The sequence below is a fragment of the Phyllosticta citribraziliensis genome (assembly GCF_038025025.1).
Source record: "Phyllosticta citribraziliensis strain CPC 17464 chromosome Unknown J3D65scaffold_4, whole genome shotgun sequence".
NCBI classification, from domain to species: domain Eukaryota; kingdom Fungi; phylum Ascomycota; class Dothideomycetes; order Botryosphaeriales; family Phyllostictaceae; genus Phyllosticta; species Phyllosticta citribraziliensis.
Window position 1 is genome coordinate 2,329,633 of NW_027117341.1, and position 25,170 is coordinate 2,354,802.

The 25,170-nt window shown below is 36.0% G+C and overlaps 5 protein-coding genes across 5 annotated transcripts; 3 read left to right on the top strand and 2 right to left on the bottom strand.

Moving 5' to 3' along the window:
* Positions 1–2,066: 2,066 nt before the first annotated feature.
* Positions 2,067–3,295, top strand: J3D65DRAFT_602062 (uncharacterized protein; the record flags this gene model as incomplete). The annotated part of the gene is made up of 4 exons (XM_066798087.1): positions 2,067–2,275; positions 2,355–2,447; positions 2,527–2,530; positions 2,603–3,295. 4 exons carry the CDS (start codon positions 2,067–2,069, stop codon positions 3,293–3,295), a joined length of 999 nt encoding a protein of 332 aa, XP_066657334.1.
* A 441-nt stretch (positions 3,296–3,736) lies between these two features.
* Positions 3,737–4,982, top strand: J3D65DRAFT_308718 (uncharacterized protein). Its single transcript, XM_066795251.1, has one exon. It carries the CDS (start codon positions 4,107–4,109, stop codon positions 4,638–4,640), a length of 534 nt encoding a protein of 177 aa, XP_066657335.1. The 5' UTR covers positions 3,737–4,106; the 3' UTR covers positions 4,641–4,982.
* Positions 4,983–5,549: 567 nt separating this feature from the next.
* Positions 5,550–6,902, bottom strand: J3D65DRAFT_308774 (uncharacterized protein). The gene is made up of 3 exons (XM_066795253.1): positions 6,604–6,902; positions 5,722–6,463; positions 5,550–5,571 (listed from the first exon to the last, which is right to left on the bottom strand). Exons 1-2 carry the CDS (start codon positions 6,612–6,614, stop codon positions 5,794–5,796), a joined length of 681 nt encoding a protein of 226 aa, XP_066657336.1. The 5' UTR covers positions 6,615–6,902; the 3' UTR covers positions 5,550–5,571; positions 5,722–5,793.
* Positions 6,903–6,916: 14 nt separating this feature from the next.
* On the top strand, positions 6,917–7,815 carry J3D65DRAFT_308733 (uncharacterized protein). The gene is made up of 2 exons (XM_066795252.1): positions 6,917–6,991; positions 7,038–7,815. Exon 2 carries the CDS (start codon positions 7,236–7,238, stop codon positions 7,698–7,700), a length of 465 nt encoding a protein of 154 aa, XP_066657337.1. The 5' UTR covers positions 6,917–6,991; positions 7,038–7,235; the 3' UTR covers positions 7,701–7,815.
* A 6,207-nt stretch (positions 7,816–14,022) lies between these two features.
* J3D65DRAFT_550831 (uncharacterized protein) lies at positions 14,023–14,172 on the bottom strand (the record flags this gene model as incomplete). Its single annotated transcript, XM_066797010.1, has 1 exon — positions 14,023–14,172. A coding segment is annotated over one exon (150 nt), but the record flags the coding sequence as incomplete, so codon positions are not given.
* Between the last annotated feature and the right edge of the window lie 10,998 nt (positions 14,173–25,170).

A 25,170-nucleotide genomic window follows, 5' to 3' on the forward strand; every position in this document is an offset into this window, starting at 1 on the left:
GACACTCTGCGGCTTCTCCTCCCATTATGAGAGCAGAGACCCACCACAACAACACCAGAACCAAAATCAACACCCACTAGACCGGCAACACAACGCCACCTCAACAACACCCGGCCCTCGCCTCTCCAACGTCGACCCCCACCGGTTGTCCCTGACTACGCTCCTTTCCCTCCTTACCCGCCCTGGCACAACGCCAACCGCGAGACCGCTTCCGTCAACACTACTCCTGCACCCAAAAGGCACCACTCCAGCTTTACCCTCAATGCGGCGGGCGAGATTCAATTCGATTCACCTTCTGTACGCAGCGCGCTCAGCCCATTTCGTCCGCCACGGCCGCTGGCAGCCTTGACGCGCTGCGCACGCTCGGCGCCTCGCGCAACGCCTCGCCATCGCCGCAGCCGCCATCGCAGCGCCCGTCAATCTTGACATCTTCGAGACCAGCAGCCTCGACGCACTGCGCACGCTCAGCAGAGAATCCGCTCGCCGCTCACTCCCGGTAGTTACCTGCCAGTATCGTCAGCGCCCGTCAATCTTGACATCTTCAAGACCAGCAGCCTCGACGCACTGTGCACGCTCAGCAGAGAATCCGCTCGCCGCTCACTCCCAGTAGTTACCTGCCAGCATCGTCAGCGCCCGTCAATCTTGAAATCTTCGAGACCAGCAGCCTCGACGCACTGCGCACGTTCGGCAGAGAATCCGCTCGCCGCTCACTGCCGGTAGTTACCTGCCAGCATCGTCAGCGCCCGTCAATCTTGACATCTTCAAGGCCAGCAGCCTCGACGCACTGTGCACGCTCGTCCAAAGACTCCCAAGGCATACGCTGTGACTACACCCCCCAAAGTTCATCGTGGCCAGCGTCAGAGAATCTGCTCGCCACTCGCTTCCAGTATATTTGCCGGTAGTTCCCAGCCGGCATCATCAGCGCCCGTCAATCTTGACGTCTTCAAGACTAGCTTCACGCGAATGAGAAAGAGACCCTTTAATTCCTTCAATGAGGAGGACCAGTCCCTGAGCAAGTATTATAAAAAAGTTTGAACCGACGCGGGCGCGACCAGACCGGACATACTTCATGGTACTGCTAGGGTGCGCAATGTGATGCCCCTTCCTCACGCAACACCATATACGGATTCCGGCACTACCATCAAGCCCTCTGCGAACCTCGAGCATTCGTCGCCAAGGACAAGATCTCCGCGAACGACAAGATCTCCGCGAACCTCGACCAGATCTCCGCGAACCTCAAGCATTCGTCGCCAAGGACCAGTCGCCGAGCAAGTATTTCAAAAAAGTTCGAACCGACGCGGGCGCGACCAGACCGGACACACTTCAAGGCCCTTCGCGAACCTTGAGCATTCGTCGCCAAAGACAAGATCTCCACGAACCTCGAGCATTCGTCCCCGAGGACAAGATCTCCGCGAACCTTGAGCATTCGTCACGGACAAGATCTCGGCGAGCCGCACAATCTCAGACCCAGAGCCCTCCGTGAACCTTGAGCATTCGTCGCCGAGGACAGATCTCCGCGAACCTCGACCATTCGTCCCCAAGGACAAGATCTCGGCGAGCCGCACAATCTCAGATCCAAAGCCCTCCGCGCACCTCGAGCATTCGTCGCCGAGGACGGATCTCCGCGAACCTCAAGCATTCGTCCCCAAGGACAGATCTCTGCAAACCTCGAGCATTCGTCCCCAAGGACAGATCTCCGCGAACCTCGAACATTCATCGCCAAGGACAAGATCGCACCTGCGGACGTTGGAGCCAGACTTTGCATTCAGGTGGGGATTGCGGTGAGACCGTCCTATTGAACGCAACTACACGGCCACGCGCAAGCGGTGTTTGATAGCAGCCAGCCAGCCAGCCAGCCACAATAGCTTTGTATTTACACATTTTCCTAATAGCCTATTTGTTACGCTGCCGCTGACGCGCAGAGCGCATTTTGAACCATGACGCGCGCAAGGTGTCCACATACATGTCGTGATGGCGACCGGGAACGGACACTTTGGCCATGAAACGCGCGACCGGGGATGCGCAACGGACCGCCGCCAGAAAGTGAGCGACGATAGTCCATCCCAATGCTCCTCCCCCGTTGGCTTGGTCACATCACCAGTCACGTCACCTCCTTCCTCCTTCTGCTCCTCTCACCACCTGGACTCCGCCCTATGTCTCGCCATCTTTTCTTCTCTCAACCTCAACCTCAACCTCACCCTCACCCTCACCCTCGCGGGCCGTCACGCTTCCGCCAGCCTCGCTCGCTTGCTCTTCGTCCCTCCATCGCTGACTTGTGAGTACACCTGTGTTCCTCCATGGCCAGGCAGCCACCCTCCCTCTGTTGCATCATCGCGCTGACCGAAGCAGACGAGACGACGAGCAGCATTGGAAGACCTCGCCCTCGCCCTCACCCTCGCCCTCACCCTCGCCCTCGCCTTCATCCGCTCTCGTCAGCCGAGTGCTCTGTGCGACCGGTGACGCATTGGAAGACGGTTGAACAATACCGCCTGTGGTAGAGCGACTCTGGTACTCAATGCTCATTAGCGGGGTGTGTTGTCAGGGCAGTATGCTTCCCCACTCTTCTTCTCGTTCCAAGCCACTATTCTGACCAACTGCACAGGCTGCGGGTGTGTTTTCGTGGTCCGGGCCGGCCCAAGGCTGCTTTGGCACCACTCTGACTTCGCCTTGGACCTTGACTCGGCTTCGGCTTGGATCTTGGATCTTGTTGCCATCAACGACACATGCCCCATTCAGCGGCTTGATTGCCTTGAGTTTTCCGCTTATGAAGCTGACTGACTGTGCGCAAACAGACTCCGCCCAACGCTTCTGCTTGGATGACCGCCGTCCTGGACCCTTGTTTGTCCAAATCATCCTCAACCCGGACCGACTTTACGCATACCCCGCCCATCTCTCGCCGTCATCGTCGGTCGGACACAATGCCCCTTTGGTTCTGCAATGTTGGTTTGCCCAGCTCATTCTCGCCGTGTTCTCAAAACTGACGGTACGCAGGTCTCTCGCCGTCGCCGTCACCGTCGGTCAGACACAATGCCCTTCTAGATCTAGATCGCACCACACACTCGAGGCCCTTCCCGGTCCGCCGACTACCGTGGACACAACCAACACCACCTCACTCACCTCAGTACCTTGCAACTATCGCACCCTTTCCATCCCACCTGATGATCGCCTATCCCGGACACTCCAGCTCGCTTGCTCCCGCGCTCGCTCGCTCACACCCTTCACTGCGCAGACTGCTTCTCCAACCGACCGACCGACCGACCACCTCTCTTGCACAGCCCGACCAACTCACGATTGAAGGAACAATTTCATAGTTGGGGCACATGGCCCATGGTAAACCCTGCGGGCAGGCTGTAGTGTGGCGCTCTCTATAGAAGCGTGCTCGCCAAATGTAGAAATCTTAAACTTGAAAGGCAAGACAGCAACTCCATTCGTGCCAAACAACTAGAAGCCGACATGTTGCCTTAGGTTCCCTTGCGCGCCGCACTCCTATCCACTCAACCAGAGCCCTTTATAAAATCTAGCAGACTCTGACAGGCCGTGGCTCTAGGAAGAGGAACCACAAGGCTACGGCAGCAGGTGGAAGCGACCAAAGCCAAAAGGACTGCGTAATACCCCGGGTCAAGCTCTGCGTCACACGATGGGGCGCCGATTTTTGATATTCCCTGGGTGAAGAACAATTAAATCTACCACAATCCAGTTGCAGGCAGGAAGGAAAGGCTACAAGAGGTAGGAGGTAGTATAGACCAGAATGACGGTGTTTACGCCTTTTCCAGGGTCCGATCCATACAGGCAGGCCTCCCCGATCCTATGCGCACTTCGTCGTCGCTTTTTCTGATTACGACGACCCGAGCTTCCAGCTTTGTGGGTGCTTCCGCGGCTTAGACAGCCGGGGCTAGACAGTGGTGGTGTTCTTATTGGCGGGGTAGAGCAAACAGCGGCGGTGCGCTTAGTGGTGTAGTAAGTACTGTCTCGGGAAGAGTAGGATTATTCACAGTCAGGGGGAGAAACCCACAGAGATAGAAAAGAACGACAAGGCCCTCTGTGCCCCATAATCATCTCCATCCTTTCCCTCTCCTCCATTACCATCCTCTTCGCCTTCTCTAGTCATGACTTCTCAAACGCCACCAAGTCCGTCGGAAAATCCCATCAAAAGCCAGAAGCAACATCCGGCCATCCAAAAAAAAGGAGACACCAGATCCGCAGAAAAGCCAGCTTTCGAGATGGAGTCTGACAACCTAGGTGCCGCTACTCCCGTCCACAATCCCACCACGCGCACCCGGCAACAACAATCTACTCCTCCACAAACGCCCGCTCCTCCTTCTCCTCCTTCGCCTCCGTCTCCTCCTTCTCCACGTCTACGGCGCAAACGGCGGCTCTCCGATTTAGACCTCTCTCCAACAGATGGAGTGGGCCGCAACGTGCGACGACGCCTTGTTTGGGACGCCGAGGGCGGAAAAGGCGGCGGCGCTGAGGGCGACGAACCAGTGGACACCCTTGCTCAGTGGGAGGAGGAGGAGCTATTGCCACATGCCGATTCCCCACCGAGCCCGAGCCCGAGCCCAAGACCAGCACGCACAGTTGGCCGCCGCAGCATCGCTCAGTCTAGGATGCGATTGGCTCTGCGCCAGAAGGACCGCTGAAGAGGGATAATGGATGGCACAGACATGGAAGGCATGGAGGCAGCGGCGGATGGGTGACATGGCGGACAAATTGCAGGCAGGAAGAAAGGCAGGTGGAGGAGAATGGAATGAAATCAACGACAAGTTGGCGGGCAAGGGGCGGTTTGCTTTTTATTGTTTCATGCATTTCTCTTTTTTCATCGTCATCATGGTTGCGAATCAATCACAGCATAGTGGCAGTGAAAGGGTATACCGCGCAAGGGTGCCGACCATTTCACTAAATGGCTTCTACCCGCCTCCCCCTAAGATTCGTTCCTCGCCTCACTCAGATAAGTCTTAGACTGGCTGATCCGAGCACCATCTATAGTATGGAGGCCGCAGCCGTGCATTTGTCTTGGCCACCCTCCCCTGAGGCATAGAGTCCTATGAGAAGAGCAACTAGGTAGCATGTAGGCAGGTCTTCACGAGCCTACCAGCTCCTCCCGATTCCAAAATGTCAACAGAAATGCCACGCGATGCAGTGCCCGCAGGGAAGAAGCGCCGCTACCGTAGGTCAGCACCTCTAGCTATCAACAGTGCCGCTTGTTGAAATGTCTACAGGATCCTCTAGTCTAAAAGACAGAAGAACAAGAAGAAGAAGAAAGCAGCCCCGCCCCACCCCGCCTCGCCTGCTCGGATCCGAATGACCCTTGACGCCAGAGACACTCAAGACAGTCCGACCTTAGGACCGCAGACGACATTGATGAGGCGGCCGAAGCCATGTTGTTGGCGTGGTCGCAGGTGGTGCGGCTTTGCGGCGGCGGCGATGCCAACATGTGAGACCAGTCGCAGCTCATTAACAAGACGCTCGGAGACCAGGCTGCGCATCTTCGACGGTGGGTGGCGCGCTGCCAGGAGCAACATTCATCGGCCAAGGGGCGTAGAGAAGAGCAGCGGGTCTAGCTTGCATCGCCTGCCTAGCTCGGTTGGTTTTGGTGGACTGTGAATTCATCGAAACCACGTTTTATCGACAGCCTCTTTCTAGCAATGAGAAGACTGATTACATACAGCAAACATGTCAAAAAAGAAAAACAGAAAGGAAAGAGGAGACGATGAACAATACCTGCCAGTAAAGTCAGCCCAAAAACCTCTTTCAAGATGGCTTACAGCAGCTGCTGCTGCTCAACCCTGGTTCTCAAAGTGATTTCATGCGCGTCTGCAGCCCGCGCACTGTCATCGAGGCGCTGCGGAGGACGTGGGTGGCGCGGTTGGGAAAGGCGTCGAGGTTGCGGCAGCGTTCCCGTCGCCTGCGAAGCCTTGGGAACGCTGCTCTTCTGTCTTCGTTGGGGTAGTCGAAAGGGCTCGCCAGGTGCACGGCCCTAGGGTACGATGCGGGTCCGGCGTTGTCCATGTTGTAGATGGGGATCCTTGGAGCGGCGGCGGCGGCGGCGGTTTTGGGTCGTTGAGGGCCCTGCAGTGTCTCCTTGTCAGCTTTGTACATGATGGCATTTGGTGTGATGGGATGCGAGTGAGCTGACCGTGGCTGAGCCGTGGTTTTGTCGAGACATGACGGGCTGGAAATTGAACGACTTGAGCTAGCTTGAGCTAGAACAAGCAGGCTGGCAGTTTTTTTGCGCGTGGGGGGACGGTGGATGTACGGCGCGAGGGGGAGACGCAAGAGCGAGTGCGTGAGCGCAACGCAATGGACCAGAGGACGGCGGTGGGGAGAAGCGCGGAAGTGATGTGGAAGTTGCTGGCAGCGGCGGTGGTGGTGGTGGTGGAGAGGGATGTACAGGCGTCTTGCCAAAAGTGAGGGCGGAGCCGACGAGGCAGAATTCAGATGGCGCAGGAAATGTTCGAGGCCACTGCCACGTCTCGCCCGGCGCTTGATCGCTTTGTCCTACGTCCTTGGTGTCTTGTCCTACCTTTTCGCAACGGGTTTTGTCGCTCTTCTCAGTACTGCCCTCTCGCCATTGCCAGTGGCCCGATTGTGCAATGACTCGGCGGCTTGCCCATTTGAAGAGCGTTCAGATGGCGAGAACATGGCGGGTGGTCATAGAAGGGGGGTGGCGTGGAAGAACTGGCGTGTCGATCTTTGGGAACGTTGCTGCTGCTGTTGCTGCTGTCAGTGCTGAGAGAGTGTCAAGAGAGAGCCAAGTAACTGAGGGAGCAAAAGCAAACTGAAGAGGGAAGCGTGAGATGGCCATATGTCAGGTGGTGCGTGTCTTGAGATGTAGTGAGATGGTGTTGAATGCCCCCGCCATTAGATGATGATGACGGCACTGCAGTGTGCAGTGCCTAGACTCGGCTGTGCCGCTCCGACCTGAGGCCCGCTTACGAGGTCATGTGCCGGTGATCACGTGCTGACGCGCAGTCGTGTTCCGTTCCTTACCGTAGGTCGGTTGGTTGTGTTGTGATGCTTACTTACACGCCCGGCAGGTACCGTACCGTCGCATCGTACCAATTTGACCTCAGCCTCGACCTCGACCTCCATGGCGACTCTTTACCTCGCCTTCGCCCTCGACTCACAGCCTCACCCTCGCCCTCGACGACCACGACCACGATCAGACCGCCGCCGACCCTGCATCGCCATCATCAGCGCGCACTCCCGCCTCCTCTCCTCGGCCCACCTGCGCCATGGTCCGTCCGGCCAGGGAGCCCGTCATACAGTCTGATCTCATGACCCCCGTTACAAGATCCATTTCCGGGCGCTCTGTCGCCCCGAACAGCAACGAAGCCGCCGACGATGAAGACCACTCCTCCAACAGCAGCGATGGTGACTCAGGGTCTGAGAGCAACGACGGCCAGAACGGCCCGCCCTCCCGCTTTGTAGGAACGACGGAACAATTGGCCGCGTCCAGATGGAAGCTCATGGGCGAACACGCCTACAATTCACGCACATTTGTGACCCAGCTTAGAGAGTGGGCCCATCAAGGAACCTGGACTTTGGATGAGCTGGTGGAGCAGATGCAAGCGGTCCGCTGGGGAGAGAACTCAGAGCAGCAGACACTGAAGCGCGTCACCAAGAAACACATGTACACCGTCGGCGTTCTGTATGAGTGCCTGGCGCGTGCACACAGCAGGGTCAAGAGTTGTCTGTGAGGAACCTGGCCCCGAAGCTGAAGCGCAAGTCAACTGGTGACACCGATGACTCGGACGAGCCTGAGCACCATCCGACCAAGCGACGAAGAAGGGCGGAGAAGAAGCAGACACGGGATGCGAAGAAGAGATCGGATACACGGAGCACCCAGTATGCGCCTGAGTCACCACGGACAACCCGATCATCCCCATCTGTTGAACATGGACGTGGTGGAGACGCCGATCTCGACGATATGCCACAGTCCAGCAGGCCATCTCCGTTGTCGTCTCTGTCGCCTTCAGCGCGGCACGCCTCTCCATCGCCTCCGCGGGCGCCGTGGACGCCTCAATGGCATGAGTTCAACTTGGATCTAGAAAATTCAGATGTACGGCAACACGGCCAGTATGACGACAATGATGGTGATATCTTGGACGCACTATCAGATTCGGATTTACAACAACACGGCCAGGACGACGACAACGATGTTGATGTCTCGAGAGCACTATCAGATTCTGAAATTGAGGCGCTCTTGAGGATCTTTCTGCCATGAAGTTGCCAGCTGTGGCCCGCTGCCACTTGGGATGCTGCTATCCAGGATCCAAACTCGACGCACTTGGCCGTGGCGGTCCGTCCGGCTGGCGCCACCAGAGGTTGGGCCATCTTGGTGTTCGACCTCTTGAACAGCACATGCACCAACCTGAGCCCTCGGGCTGACCAAACTCCACTAATGATGATCTATGAAAGACTCCTACCTTTGCCCTTGCAGCGCAAACTCGGTGCAGAGACAGTCATACTAGACGGCATCCAACACGCCCAAGCCCTCGACAGTGGCACCTACGCACTAGTTGGAGCCCTCTTTTATCTCTACAGCACTGTGCAGCCCAAGGAGGTGGAAGGCAATCTATGGAGGTACATGGTTCCAGCAACCTTGGCTGAGTATAACAACCCGGGCGTCGACAATGTTGGACTGCCTCCTAAGGTCTTAGACGACGCCACTATCACCTATAGAGAGGATCTCATCAATACCGACCCGGCCGCATTGGACTACTAAAGCCTAGGGTGCCTTAGTCATAATATTTAGATACACGCGGCTAACCTTTAAGGAAAGCTATAGGTCCTTAATAATAGTATAAATCTAGACACGCTATAAGCCGTATTTAGAGTAGTAAAGTAGGACTTAACTAAGCATCATAATATATTAGAGAAGGAAAGTAAATAATACTAGAAGTAGATAGCATCTATTAAGATAGTAAAGGAGTTTATAGGATAATATAATAAGTATAGAGACTTTAGTAGTACTATTAGTAAGTAGGAAATAATAGTAGCCTAGCTAGTATCTTCTCTTAAAGGTACCTACTACTAGCTAGATAATACTATTAATACCCTAAGAGCTACTTAGGCTAGATAGAGGGTAGTAAGTTAGTAGATCTAAACTAATATAAACCTACTAAAAAGGGTATTATAGGATATTTTAGCTAGGTTATAGGTAGTTTAGGCTAAGATATAGAAGATAGATAATAAGTTTTAGACTATAAATAAGGACCTTATTAATAGTAATAGTAATAATAATAATACTTTTACTAGTAGCTAGCTAGTATCCTTTTATTTACTCTTAGATATAGACTTAATATAGTATTAATAGTTAGGAAGAATATACTTAGTTAGAGCCTAGACTATATATAGATAAGGATTATCTAGTAAGAACTCTCTTAGTTAGTAAGAATAATAATTCCTAGCTATTATAGTACCTAGTAGAGGAAATTAATACTAACTATAAATAATTAATAGATAGAAAGTAAGAGTAGTTATTATATAGCTAGTATAGAATAACTATCTACTTATAAGCTAAGTAACTAAGGCTAGTATATATATATATATATTACTAAGTACTAAATACTATAAAATATAAGTTATATCTTATATTTATATAGTACTACCTTTCTCTTCTAATAAGAAATATCCTTATTACTTAGTTATCTAGTAAATTATTATCTAGAGATAAGAGTACTATTTATAATATATTATAATAATATTATATATAGTATTAAAGTCTCTATTATCTTTACTATAAGAAGCTAGATCTATTTAATAGTTTATCTAGTTAATCTTTAATTAAAGCCTACTAATAGCTATTAGCTAGTACTCTATAATCTCTTTAATCTTCTACTTATTATCTATATTATTCTAGTCTTATAAAGCTAGACTCTTAGCTAGCTATTATCTAGATAGTATATTATTACTAGTAATAATAAGCTATAATATATTAACTTACTATAAGTTTATAAGCTAGTAGATAGTTATTTTTTATTTATTTTTTATTTATTTAATTAGTTTAATATACCTCTTAAGTCTAAGACTAAAAGAAATAAGGATACTATTCTAATTATACTAAAATAGCTAATATATTATATAGTCTAGTAGGTTAAAACCTTATTAGATCTATATATATATTATATTATATACTAAATAAATTAAACCCTAAATTTCTTACTAAGACTAGTACTAGTTAAAAGAGAAGAGTTATATAATAATCTTATTCTATAAGGTTTAAATAGTTTTAGTACCTTCTAGGTAACTTTTAGATAAGCTTACTATATAAGCTTATAAAATAGAATTAGGTAGTTTAAATAGTATATTTCCTATTCTAATCTAGTAACTTATTAGTAAGATATTTAAAAGAGAAGAAAATACTTAAATAATATATCCCTATAGAAGATTACCTAGTAGATAGATAAACTTTAGAATTACTAGATAATTACTATAGGCCCTAAGATATTATATAGTAATATTTCTTAGACTTAGTTACTCTCTAATCTACTCTAATTTTAGGGGCCTTTCTATATAAAGACCTTACTAGGACCCCTACCTACCTAATAGGGACTAGAGTACTAAATACCTTATATATAGATTCTATACTTCTATATAGTAGAAGTCTAGAATATCTTTTAGAATCCCTATATCTTTAATATTAGTTAAGTTATTATTAGTTAAAACTTTTAAAGTTATTATAAATAATAATTTCTTCTACTAACTTTATTTATTTAAGGAATATAATAGTTCCTTAGTACCTAACTAAAACTAAGTTTTATTAGAGAGTTAGTTTTATACTAGGTATAACTCCTATATAATTATATAGATAGTAAGATAACTCCTATATATTTATATAGAGAGAATATTTCTCTCTATAATTTTTATTAGGTACTAGGCTCTAAATTAATTAGGCCTTATAAATTATATAGATAGTTAGAAAACTACTAGTTAGTAGAGTATATTCTTTCTAGTTATTCTATTTATTAGTTAGGTACTACCTAACTTACTAGTATTCTCTTTATTAGAAAGAATATACTTAATTAGAGAATTAGGTCTATTATTATATAATAGATACTAGTTCTCTTAGTAATAGAGAAAGGTATATAAGAAGGCCTTAGGTCCCTCTAGATAGCTTCTCTAATAATAACTCTTTTTATCTCTTCTACTTTACTAAATTTACTCTTTTTACTTAAAAGACTTTTCTCTATCTATTTAAGACTACTAGTCTACTAAGACCTATATTCTATAACCTACTAGTAAATAGACTAGAAGGGTATAGAGGTATATTTCTTAGTATAGGCTTCTATAGTAGTCTTCCTCTATATTAATACTAAAATAAGGCTATACTTCCTTACTTTAGTATTCTATCTAAGGGAATCTAGGGGGAATATAACCTCTACTAGCTATAATCCTATCTTAAATACTTATATAATAATATATATTTATTATATAGAGGGGACTAGGCTCTAGTATATAGTAATATCTACTTAGAGGCTAATTTCTCTCTAAGTAATTACTTAACTATTTAAGGATTATATAAGAGGATAAGGTACTTAGAGAAATTATCTATATATCTAAGTAGTCTTAGCTATTAAGCCTACTTATAGGGATAGCCTAGGTGATACTATTATAAGTTAATATATCTAAAGCTCTAATTTTTAGCTCTCTAACTATACGTGCTATTATATAGGAAGGGGTAGAAAGTTATAAGAAAAGAGGAATAACTTTATACTCTCTATATCTCTATAAAATATTATCTAATTAGAATAAAAAGTAGTCTTATTTACTAATAAATTTAACTTTAAAAGAGCCATATCTATCTAGCTAAATAAAGATAGATTAGGTATATATACTAAGAAGCTTATTCCTACTCCTAAGACCTATAAGTATAAGAATAACTAATAGTTTAGATACCTAGAAAATAGGTATAAAAGGCCTATAATTTTTAGAGTATATATAGATACCTATACTACTTTCTAGTATTTTTATAGGACTAGTAGCTACCTAAAAGGGTAGGTCTATAAGTATATAGAACCTAAATAAACTAATTATAGTAAAAACTACTAATTTAGCTATAAAAGATATCCTAAATTCCTAGTAAATACTAACTTAGAGTTAGTATTTAATATAATATAGTATACTAAGGATAGTAGTATAGAGTTTATACTATATATAAAGTCTATATTAGGGGAATTAGCTAATTCTTTTAATAAAAAATACTCTACTTTTAGGGAGGCCTTATTTTCTAAGTCCCCTAATACTACTCCTATTATATAGAATAGTTATATCTCTAGTAATAGATAGAAATAGCCTAAATTAGACTCTAAAAAACTAGAGCTAGCTTACTTTACTTAAATTTAAGGGAAAATACTAGGTCCTAATACTATATATATATTATAAATTAAGATCTAATTAAAGCTACATATTTATTTATTTATTTAGTTTAACGTGCCTCTTAAGTCTAAGACTATAAGAGATAAGATAGTTATCCTAGGCTCTCTAGGTCGCTTATATAATTTATAGCCTATTAGGTTAAAACTATATTAGGCATATATATATAGCTACTACTTCTTTATAGGTTTTTAATAGTTATAATTAGATATTTTAAGCTAAGCCCTTATAGGAAAATTACTAAAATAGTAATTTATATAGAAATAAGTAAAAACTAAGTGAGTGTAATTTTATGAAGGAAATGGTAAGGTTTTATAACTAGAGGAGTAAGATATATAAAGATATTTATTTATTTAGTTTAACATGCCTCTTAAGTCTAAGACTATAAGAGATAAGGATGGCTATCTTAGTAGTTCTATATAGCTTATATAGTATATATCCTATTAGGTTATAACTATGTTAGGAGTATATATATATATATATATATATATATATATATATATCGCCGTTCTTATTTTTAGTAGTTATAATTAGACATTTCAGGCCTAGCCCTTATAGGAAAATTACTAAACTAATAATATAAGTAGAAATAAGAAACGGTTAAAGGAGTGTAGGTTTATAAAGAAAATAGTTTAGTTTTATAGGTAGGGGAGTAAAATATATAAAGATATATATATATATATATCTCCCTTTAACTCCTTAACCCTACTACGTAGTAGATTCTCTTTTAATATACTACTATTTAGTAGCTATATTAGTCTTTTTAATAAATGCTAAGGTAGCCTTTATAGTTTCTAAGTTTTTAAATAGGTTTTTTATACTTAGGGAGGGGATATCCTCTCTAAGTAATTTTCCTTATTTACTATACTCCTATATATCTTTATAACTCCTCTACCCTACTATATAGGAGGATCTCTCTTAATATACTACTATTTAGTAGCTATATTAGTATTTCTAATAAAAGCTAGAGTGGCCTTTATATTTTCTAAATTCTTTAAATAGGTTTTTATACTTAGGGAAGGGATATCCTCTCTAAGTAATTTTCTTTATTCTTTATACTCTCTATAAGATAGTAGAAGGTAGAAAGGAGTTTCTTTAGGACTACTATCTCTATATAGACAATTTATATATGTAAGGTAGGTTTTTAAGTAGCTATATCCTTATTTTTAGCTAATAAAAAGCTAAGGCTATAGTTTATAGTATTCCTATAGGTACCTTAAGCTTATAGCTAGGCCTAGTTATATAAGTACTATAGTAGGAGGAGGTATTATTAGATTTAGCTTTTACCTTATCTATAATAGCTTATTAGTCCTATATAATAGTATCCTTTATATCTAAGCCTATAAGTACTAGAGCTTTAGAGTAATTCTCTAGCTCTTTATTAGTTACTTCCTTAGCTAAGGAATTAGCTAATTTATTTCTATATATATCTATATAGTTAGGTACTAATTTAAGTACTATAGAAGTACCTTTAGAATTAGCTAGTTTAGCTACCTCTAGGGACCTAATTTACTAGGATTAGCCTAGATTATTAAATAGATTAATAATTCTATATATAGTAGCTTAGTTATATATATATTTATAGTATATATATCTATTTTTTATAGTCCTATAAGTATATTTAAGTACCTTAGTAATACCTTCTTACTCCCTATCATATACTAGGTTAGAATCTCCTATATTAAGGGTTTCTAACCTACTATCTAATAGGTTATTAGATAATACTACTAAGCCCATATCTATACCTTTCCCCATAGTTAGACTAGAGGTATTAGTATAGATATAGGTAGTATTTAGGCTTTTACTTTAGCTATTAAGGTCTAGGTACTCCTAATAGGCTTCCTCTTTATTAAGAGAACTAATCCTATAAGAGAAGGGTAGGGATTTACCCTAGGGAGGAAAATAAAAGTATTTAATAAGTTCTAGGTAGTAGCTATCCTCTATATAAATACTATTATATAGATATTCTATCTAGGTAAGTCTCCTAGGTCTATTCTCTATAGAATTAATTCTATTTAATTCTTTAGGCACTAGATAGGTACTAGGGAGTTCTAAGGTCCTAAATATATACTTTTTAATAGTAGTACCTAGTCTAAGCTTAGCCTACCTCTATTTCTATAGCTTTAATAGGAATAGCCTTTAAAAAACCCTAGAATCTTTTATAATACTAGATTCTAAATAGCTTTTAGAGTTTTAAGTAGATAGTCTATTCTCTTAGGCTTATACTATAATTAGTAGCTATAGTCTATAATACTAATCATATGCGTTATATATAACTATCTTATAGTATAAGCGCTAAGGCCTAAATTAATAGTAGTAAGCCTATTAAGCTAAAATAGGGTATTCCTTACTTTAGAAGCTAAAATATTAAAATATTATTTATATTTTAGCTTATTACTAAAGTAGATTCCTAACTAGTAGATAGTCTCTTTAGGCGTAATAATACTACTATCTAGAAGGATAATAATACTATCTTTTACCTTATTCTAGCTAGTAAAGTATATTAAGTCTATCTTAGATAAGTTAAATTTAATACCCTTTATAGCACCTAGTTTATAGAGCTATTTAGTTTCTCTCTCTAGTATTTTTAGGTTTTTATTTATACTAGTAGATAACTAGAGAATAATTTAGAGATATAACTTAGAAAGAGTATAGGAGATATAGGACTACCTTTTAGAATACTAGTCTCTATATACTTAAACTCTTCTATTTATTTATTAAATGATACTCTTAAAAGTCTATTATTTAAGAAACTAGATACCTAGCTAATAAGTAATAGTAGGAGTCCTTTTTTCTTTAATAATAGTAGGAGATTATTTTTAACTATATAGTTAAAAGCACCTCTATATCTAAAAATAGTATTAAGGTAAGTCTATTAGATAGCTTATTCTCTTCTACTATATTAGATAGTATAAGAGTAGTATCTATAGCTAATTTCTTAACTCTCCTACCTATTTAACTAGGGTATAGTAAATAGGTAGTTTTAGCTAGATAGCCTAATCTCTTAGCTATAATTCTTAATTTATTTTTCTAAGGTAATTTAGTAAAGATATAACTATATAAGACTTAGGATAAGTATAGTCTAGTTTATTAGATTTCTTTAAAATTATACCTATAGCTTATCTCTATAATTTAGGGTAATAGCTATTCTTAAATAGTAGACTAAATACTCTAAAAAACATTTTAGAATAGGTCCTATAGGCAGCTATAAATAGATCTTAATTTATAGTATTAGGACTAGGCATTTTCTCTTTAATTTAAGTAGAGTAAGCTAGCTTTAGTTTCTTAGAGTCTAATTTAGGCTATTTATATCTATTATTAGAGATATAACTATCCTATATAATAGGAGGAGTATTAGGGGGCTTAGAAAATAAGGCCTCTCTAAAAGTAGAGTATTTTTTATTAAAGAAATTAGCTAATTCCCCTAATATAGACTTTATATATAGTATAAACTCTACTCTACTATCCTTAGTATACTATATTATATTAAATACTAACTTAGAGTCTATACTTAGTAGGAACTACTACTAATATTTAAGGTAACTATCTACTACTTATATTATATCTTAAGCTTCTTAGAAGAGTAGCTAATAATATATTTAGCGTATAGTCTATTAGCTAAGACTATATAGACGGCTAATAGCACGAGGAGGAATTAGTTTATAGCGCGTAATAGCTACTTACTCCGCCTACTCCTTACTAGATAGTAGTATAAAGTATTAAAAATAGGCTCTATAATACTATTATAAATAGAAAGATATATAAATAGTAAGGAAATATAGTAGAGAAATATAGTAAAGGTATGTATATAGTAAAGGTATATATATAGTAAAGATATATATTTATTTATTTAGTTAGTTAGTTATTTATTTATTTAGTTTAATATTACCCTTAAGTCTAAGAATATAAGAGATAAGGATATCTATCCTAATAGTACCTTAAATAGCTAATATATTATATAGTCTAGTAGATTAAAACCTTATTTAATCTATATATATATAGCTTATTCTTTCTAAAGGGAGTTTTTAATAATTATAGGTAGATATTTTAGGCCTAGCCCTTATAGAAAAATTACTAAATTAGTAATATAAGTAGGAATAAGTAAGTACTAAAGGAGTATAAAGTTATAAAAATAGTATAGGCTTATAGATAGGGGAGTAAGATATATATATATATATATATATACCTCCTTACCTCTATATTTTAGAGGGTCCTCTCTCTTTATAATACTTTTTAGTAGCTATATTAGTACATTTTATAAAGGCTATACTAGCTTTTATATTTTCTAAAATTTTAAATAGTTTTTAAAACTTAGATAGAAAATATCCTTTCTAAGTAATTTTCTCTATTCTCTATACTCCCTATAAGATAGTAGGATATATAGAGGGGTTTCTTTAGAACTACTATATCTATATATACTAGTAGAAGACCTATTAATATATAATAGATAGGATTTAAAGTAGCTATATCCTATTTTTAGCTAGTAAAAAGTAGATGCTATAGGTCTTAGTATTCCTATAGAGACCTTAAGCTTATAGCTAGGCTTAGCTATAAAATTACTATAGTAGAAAGACTTATTAGTAGATTTTACTATAGCCTTATCTATAATAGCTTACTATTCCTTACTAGTAGTATCTTTTATATATAAGCCTATAAGTACTAGGGCTTTAGAGTAATTTTCTTACCCTTTATTAGTAACCTTCTTAGCTAAGAAATTATCTAAATTATATATATATATATATAGCTTAGAATATATTCTAGTACTATAGAAGTACCTTTAAAAGACTATTATCCTAATTTACTAGGACTAGCCTAGACTACTAGAAGGATTATTTATCCTATATATAGCAGTTTAGTTATCTATCTATATAGTATATATATCTATTTTATATAATTCTACTAGTATATTTAGATCCCTTAGTAATACCTTCTTATTCCCTATATAATACTAGACTAGAATACTCTATATTTAGAGATTTAGACCTACTATTTAATCGGTTTATTTACTTATTTAGTTTAATATCCCTCTAGAGTTAAAGAATATAAGAGATGAGGGTTTCTAAGGCCCTAAGTATCTATTAGCTATAGAAACTATAGGTCTTCTAGCTTCTTTAAAAAGTAAGAAAGAGACCTATACCTTAATAGTAGTTCCTTCCTAGTAGAAAATTAAATAGTTATAATAGGATATTTTAGACCTAGCCCTTCCTTATAGGTATAATAAAGAGAGACTATAGTTAGTAATACCTTAAAAAATAAAGAAAAGGTAGTAAAGAATAGTCTAGAAGGGTCTTCTATAGGTCTCTTTAAACTACTAGTATACTATTTAGTATATCGAGTATATAAAGAACTAGAAGGAGGCTAGGAGAGTTTTATAAATTAAAAGAAATAGTTAAAAGAGTAGTAGATATTTTCTTTTAAGGAAAGGAGTAGAAAAATAAGGGGTTTTTAAATGAAATATTTTTTAAAGGGGTTTATAAGAGGGCTAATAGTAAGAGTAAAGTATATCTACCCTTAAATATAGACTAGCTATAAATAGACTATTTTTAATAGCCTTTTTAGCCATAGATTTAGTAGAAAAACTAAGTAAAATAGAAGAAAACTTCTTTTTTCCTATTCTTTAGGGGGTATAAGATAATAGGAGGTATCTATAGGTACTAGGCTATTATTATATTTATAAATCTTCTTAAAAAGAGTAGCCCCTAGGTTAGGTAGAGAGGAGAGGTTTCCTTAGTAGATATTCTATAAATAGCTACTTTAAACTAGTATTTAGATTTAGTAGTAGCTATAAATAGAATAAGAGTAGACTACCTAGCCTAGTAATCTAGTAGAAAGGTACTAGTATACTATAGTATAGTAGTAAGTACTATATTTCCCTTTAGAGAAATAGTATATAAGGTAAGGGGTAGGTTCTTTTCTTCTTAAAAAAAGAGAATTAAAATAATCCCTTAGTCTACTAAGTGTTAAGGGCTAGCTAGAAACCTATAATTATATTAAATACTACTTAGTATTAAGTACTAGGCGTACCTATACTATAACTACTACCTATAACTATAAGCTATATATACTAAAGTTACCTAACTCTTAAAGAGCTACTTAGCTACTTAGGCTATCTAACCCTATCACCTATATATATAATACTAATATAATAATAGAGATAAGAATAATACCTCCTATATATATAATAGGGACTTAACTAAGTAGTTAGTTTTAAGAAGTATATTACTACTATTAAGCTAGTAATCTACTATATAATATAGGATTAAGATAGAGTCTTATTCTCTTATAGTACCTACCTTTCTTCTTTTATAATTCCTAAGGTAATTTAGGTAATAGAATATAAAAAGATCTTATTATATAGATACTATAGATAGCTATCTTTATTTTCTTATAATTAATACTTCTAGGTAGACTTACTACTAATTTAACTTCTACCTTATTAATATACTCTTCTTACTTAGCTTTATCTCCTATACTTATATACTCTAGTACTAGGTAAATAGTTACTTAGAACTAGCCTACTAATTAGGTAACCTATTAGCTTATAATACTAAGAGAGAAATTATAAGATAGTAGAATATTTAATAGATTATTAGTTAATTTTACTAAGCCTATATCTATATCTTTACTCTTAGGTAAACTAGAAGTATTAGTCTATATATAGATAGTAGTAGGACTTTTTCTTTAAACTAGTCCTATAAGAGAATAGTAGTAATTATATAAAATATATCTTCTTAACTATAACTAAGTAAAATATACCTTCTTAATTTTAAATAAAATATATCTTCTTAACTATAACTAAGTAAAATATACCTTCTTAATTATAAATAAATATACCTTCTTAATTATAAGTAACTAAAATATACCTTCTTACCTATAACTAATTAAATTATATTAGAGAGGATATTATTATAAGCTAATAGATTACCTAATTAGTAGACTAGTTCTAAGTAACTATTTACCTAGTACTAGAGTATATAAGTATAGGAGATATAGCTAAGTAAAGAGGGCATATAAATAAGGTAGAAGTTAAATTAGTATTAAGTCTACTTAGAAGTATTAATTATAAGAAAATAAAAATAGCTATCTATAGTATCTATATAATAAGATCCTTTTATATTCTCTTATCTAACTTACCTTAGAAAATATAAAAGAAGAAAGGTAGGTACTATAAGAGAATAAGATCTTATCTTAGCTATATATTATATAGTAGATTACTAGCTTAATAGTAGTAATATACTTCTTAAAACTAACTATATAGTTAAGTCCCTATTATAGGTATAGGAGGTACTATTCTTATCTCTATTATTATATTAGTATTCTATATATAGGTACTAGGGTTAATTTATCTAAGTAGCTATATAGCTCTTCTAGGAGTTAGGTAACTTTAGTATATATAGCTTATTATTATAGCTAGTAGTTATAGTATAGGTATACCTAGTACTTAAAACTAAGTAGTATTTAATATAATTATAGGTTTCTAGCTAGCCTATAATAGATATCTCCTCCCTTAGTATTAAAATTATAGTTAAAGACTTAGAAACTATAAAGAATATACTAGCCTTTATTAGACTTTAATTCCTACTACCCCTATTAGAACCTCTATAACCTAGAATTATTAAATTCTACTAGGTTAGTAGAATAGATTAAGTCTAAGAATTTATCTCTAGTAAATAGAATAGGTAAAGGTATACTCTATAGGCCTAATCTAGCTAGAGGGTTAATTATAGAATTAGTATTTACTACTTTAGATATTCTAGAGAAAATATATAATCTAACTATTATAGTATATTATTTACTATCTATAATTCTAACTCTTTACTAGTAAAGAACCCTACCTATATTTAGAGATATAATCTTAAAAAGATAGATTAGGGTAAATTTAGCTCTTAATTAATATAGTTATTAGAAAAGTATAGTACTATTCTAAATTCTAATAATTTATAATACCTAGAAAAAGAAGCTAAGTTACTAGATATACTAGATTAAGATAGAGATACTACTACCTACTAAGGTTAGACTAAGTACTACTATTAAAAAGTATATATTTAGGACCTTAAAACTCTCTAGTACCTATCTAAGTCTCTAGAGAATTAAGTTAATTTAATTCTATAGAGAATAGACCTAGGAGACTAACCTAGATAGATTATATATAAAAAAGTATTTATATAGAGGATAGGTACCACCTAGAACCTATTAAATATATTTCTTTTCCTATCTAGGCTAAATACCTACCTTTCTCTTATAGAATTAGCTCTCTTAATAAAAAAGAAGCCTATTAGGAGTATCTAGACCTTAATAACTAGAGAAAGAGCCTAAATACTACTTATATCTATACTAATACTTCTAGTCTTATAATAGGATAAGATATAGGTATAGGCTTAGTACTACTACTAAATAACCTTATTATTAGTAGATATAAGTCCCTAAATATTGTATATTCTAACCTAGTATATAATAGAGAATTAGAAGGTATTACTAAGGTATTTAATTATACTAGTAGAGAAGCTAAAAATAGATATATTAACTCTATATATAGATAACTAGGCTACTTTATCTAGGATAATTAATTCTTCTAATACTCCTATATAGTTTAGTAGTAATAATAATAGCTAATAAAAGTATAGGAGAACTTAGCATCTTTAGTAGTAATAGAAGGTCTTATATTATTAGTATTTTTAATAGTAGATTAGCTAGTTATATACCCCCTTTTATAGCTACTTATAGAGAGACACTACTTATATAAATAAAGTTATTTATATATAGTTAAACTATTATCTAATAACTACTTAATTAATTATTTATTTATACCTATTATTTATTTTTAAGTTTTATACTACTTAAATAGTAAGATAAAGGCTATATAGTAGCTTATCTTAGTTAGTTTAGTAGTTATTCTAGTCCTATCCTATTAAGCCTACTTATTTACTACTAGTTACTATCTCTTATACCTCTTCTAGTACTAGTATTTTAGCTAGCTAAGTAAGTATATTAGTAAGTAGCTAGTTCTATCTATACTAGAATAGGTATTATACTTATAGCTAAATACCTATACTAGTAATAAGTATATAGTTATATAACTATACTATCTTAGCTACCTATATAAGCTATAGTTCCTAGCTAAGGTATACTAAGTATTATAATAGATAGTATACTAGTATATATATCTATATAAGTATAGGTAAACCTAGTACTATATAATTATATAAGATAGTAGCCTTAGGCTGCCCCTAGCTACTATAGCCTAAGGCTAATACCTAATAATAACTAACCTATTAATATCTACCTTATTATAAACCCTAAGACTAACTATTAACCCTTATATAAAGGATAAGAGGTAGAAAGGTATAAATAAAAAGCTAGAAAATAGATAGAAAGTAGGTATATTTTATATTTTATTCTTTTAACTTACTATTTTTAATTAAAATATATAAATATTATTAATTAGTCTATCCTTAGTACTACCCTATAACTAAGAAAATTCTAAAACTAGGACTATAGAGATAGGACCCCTTAACCTAATATATTCTTCTCTAAATTCCTAATTTAATATTATATTTCTTCTTTTATTCCTTTTTTCTTTCTTTCTAGTATCTCTTTAACTTTTTATTAATTATATAATTATTTATTTAGTCCTTACTTATTTAGTTTTCTCTAAAAAGTATAAAGAAGGGATTTTATAAAGAGATAGTTTCTCTCCTTCTAGATAGCTATCTTTAATATTCTATTTAATTAAGCCCTCTTATATAGACTAACTTCTTATACCTTTATCTACTAATAAGTAATTACTAGTAGTACTATAATAGGTACTAAGCTATATAGATATATATAGAAATAAATTAACTAACTCCTTAGCTAAGGAAGTAAATAATAAGGAGTTAAAAAATTACCCTAAAGCTCTAGTACTTATAGGCTTATATATAAAGGATACTATTATATAGGACTAGTAAGCTATTATAGATAAGGTATAAGCTAAATCTAATAATACCTCCTACTACTATAGTATTTATATAACTAAGCCTAGCTATAAGCTAAGAATATCTATAGGAATACTAAGAACTATAGCCTTAGCTTTTTACTAGCTAAAAATAGGATATAGCTACTTTAAATCCTACTTATTACTTATAAAATAGTCTCCTACTAGTATATATAGATTTTATAATTTTAAAGAAACCCTATTATACCTCCTACTATCTTATAGGTACTATAAAGACTAATAGAAATTACTAAGAAAGGATACTCCCTCCCTAAGAATTAAAAACCTATTTAAAAATTTAGAAAATATAAGGGCCACCCTAGCTTAATTAAAAATACTAATATAGCTACTAAATAGAGGTATATTAAAAGAGAACCCCCTATATAGTAGGGTAAAGGAGTTATAAATATATATATATATATATATCTTTATATATCTTTATATATCTTTATATATCTTTATATATCTTTATATATCTTTATATATCTTACTCCCCTATATATAAAATATTACCTTTTCCTTTATAAATTAAAATTATTTTAGTTTTTACTTATTTCTATATAAATTACTATTTTTATAAATTTTATATAAGGGCTTAGCCTAAAATATCTAATTATAATTATTAAAACTCTACTAAGAAGGAGTAGCTATATATATATACCTAATATAGTTTTAATCTAATAGGCTATATATTATAGAAGTAACCTAGATAGCCTAGGATATCTATCCTTATCTCTTATAGTCTTTAACTTAAAAGGGATATTAAACTAAATAAATAAATAAAACTACCTAAGAAGGAAAAGCTATATATATATATATATATATATATATACCTAATATAGTTTTAGCCTACTAGGATATTTAATCTATAGGTAATATTAATCCTATTAAGATAGCTATTCTAGTTACTTATAGCCTAAGACTTAAGAGGGATATTAAACTAAATAAATAAAGAGATATAGGTATAGAAGTCTTAAAGAAACCCCCTTATACTATCTACTATTCTATAAGGAGTATAAGGACTAATAAAACTTATTAAGAGAGTATATCCCCTCTCTAAGTATAAAAATATTATTTAAAAAATTTAGAAACTATAAAGGCTATACTAGTATTTATTAAAAATACTAATATAGCTACTAAATAGTAGTTTATTAAAAGAGAACCTACTATATAGTAGGGTTAAGGAGTTATAAAGATATATATATATATATCTTTATATATCTTATTCCTATACCTATAAACCCTTACTATTTCCTTTATAACTTTATACTTACTTAGTCTTTACTTATTTATACTAATATTACTAATTTAATAATTTTCTTATAAGGGCTTATCCTAAAAAGGTCTAATTATAACTACTAAAAACTACCTAAGAAGGAAAAGCTATATATATACCTAATATAGTTTTAACCTATTAGGCTATATACTATATTAGCTATTTAGGTACTATTAGGGTAGCTATCCTTATCTCTTATAGTCTTAGACTAAAGAGAGATATTAAACTAAATAAATAAATATATATACCTTTACTATATATACCTTTACTATATATATCTTTACTATATATACCTTTACTATATATACCTTTACTATATATACCTTTACTATATATACCTTTACTATATATACCTTTACTATATTTCTTTAATATTTATATACCTTTACTATATATATTTACTATATATATATCCCCTACTACTTATTATATACTTATAGAGGGAGTAAAACTATATTAAAAGGTATTAAGTAAGTAGCTACCCTATTAATATTTAATTAGGAATAAAGAGGAGCTTAAAAAGTCTTACTCTTCTTAGAAAGAAGTCTAGATACCTTATCTAGGCTATAACTACCCTTTACTATCTATAATATACTTATAGAAGAAGTAGAACTATATTAAAGAGTACCTAGTAAGTAGCTACTTTAGTAGTATTTAGCTATAAACTCTTTACTATCTCTTTCTTAATAGAAATTTAGAAAGGAGGGTATATAAGAGGTCTAGGTTATAGCTACTCTCTAATATTTATTATATATTTATAGAGAAAGCTAAATTATATTAAAGGGTACTTAATAAGATACTATCCTAATAGTATTTAGCTAGATTTTTAAATTCTTTCCCTATACTAAATTTACTAATATTTTATAAAAAGCCTAGACTATTTTCTTCTATTTTATCTATACTTCTATTACTTAAGTTTATATTAACTAGATAAAATTATATTTATCTAGATTTAATAGATTTTTTAAAATCTAAAATTCTTATCTTATTTTTATTATAGTAGGGTAACTAGAGGGCTAGTAGAGAGGTATTATAATATCTAATAGAGTAAATTAATATAGACTACTAATAATTAATAGGTAAGGAGTAAGAGTAGTTATTATATAGCCTAAATAGAATAACTATCTACTCCTAGGCTAACTAAATAAGGCTAGTATATATATAAGTAGTAAATACTATAAAATATAAAATATAAATAGTATAGTATAGTAGTATATATATAATACTATCTATCCCTCCTTAATAAGTAATATCCTTATTACTTAGTTATTTATCTATCTAGTTAGTAGTTATAGGCCTAGGTACTACTTATAATATATTAGGATAAAATTATATATAGTATTAAACTTACTATTATCTATATTATAAAATACTAGGTCTAGAGGATAGATAATATAGTTTATCTTAAATAAGAGCCTCCTATTAGCTAATATTTAGTAGCTTATAACCTCCTCTACTACCTAATTAGTATCCTTATTCTTATTATTATTATCTTATAGGGCTAGTCTAGTAGCTAGTTATTAGCTAGGTAATAGATTATTAC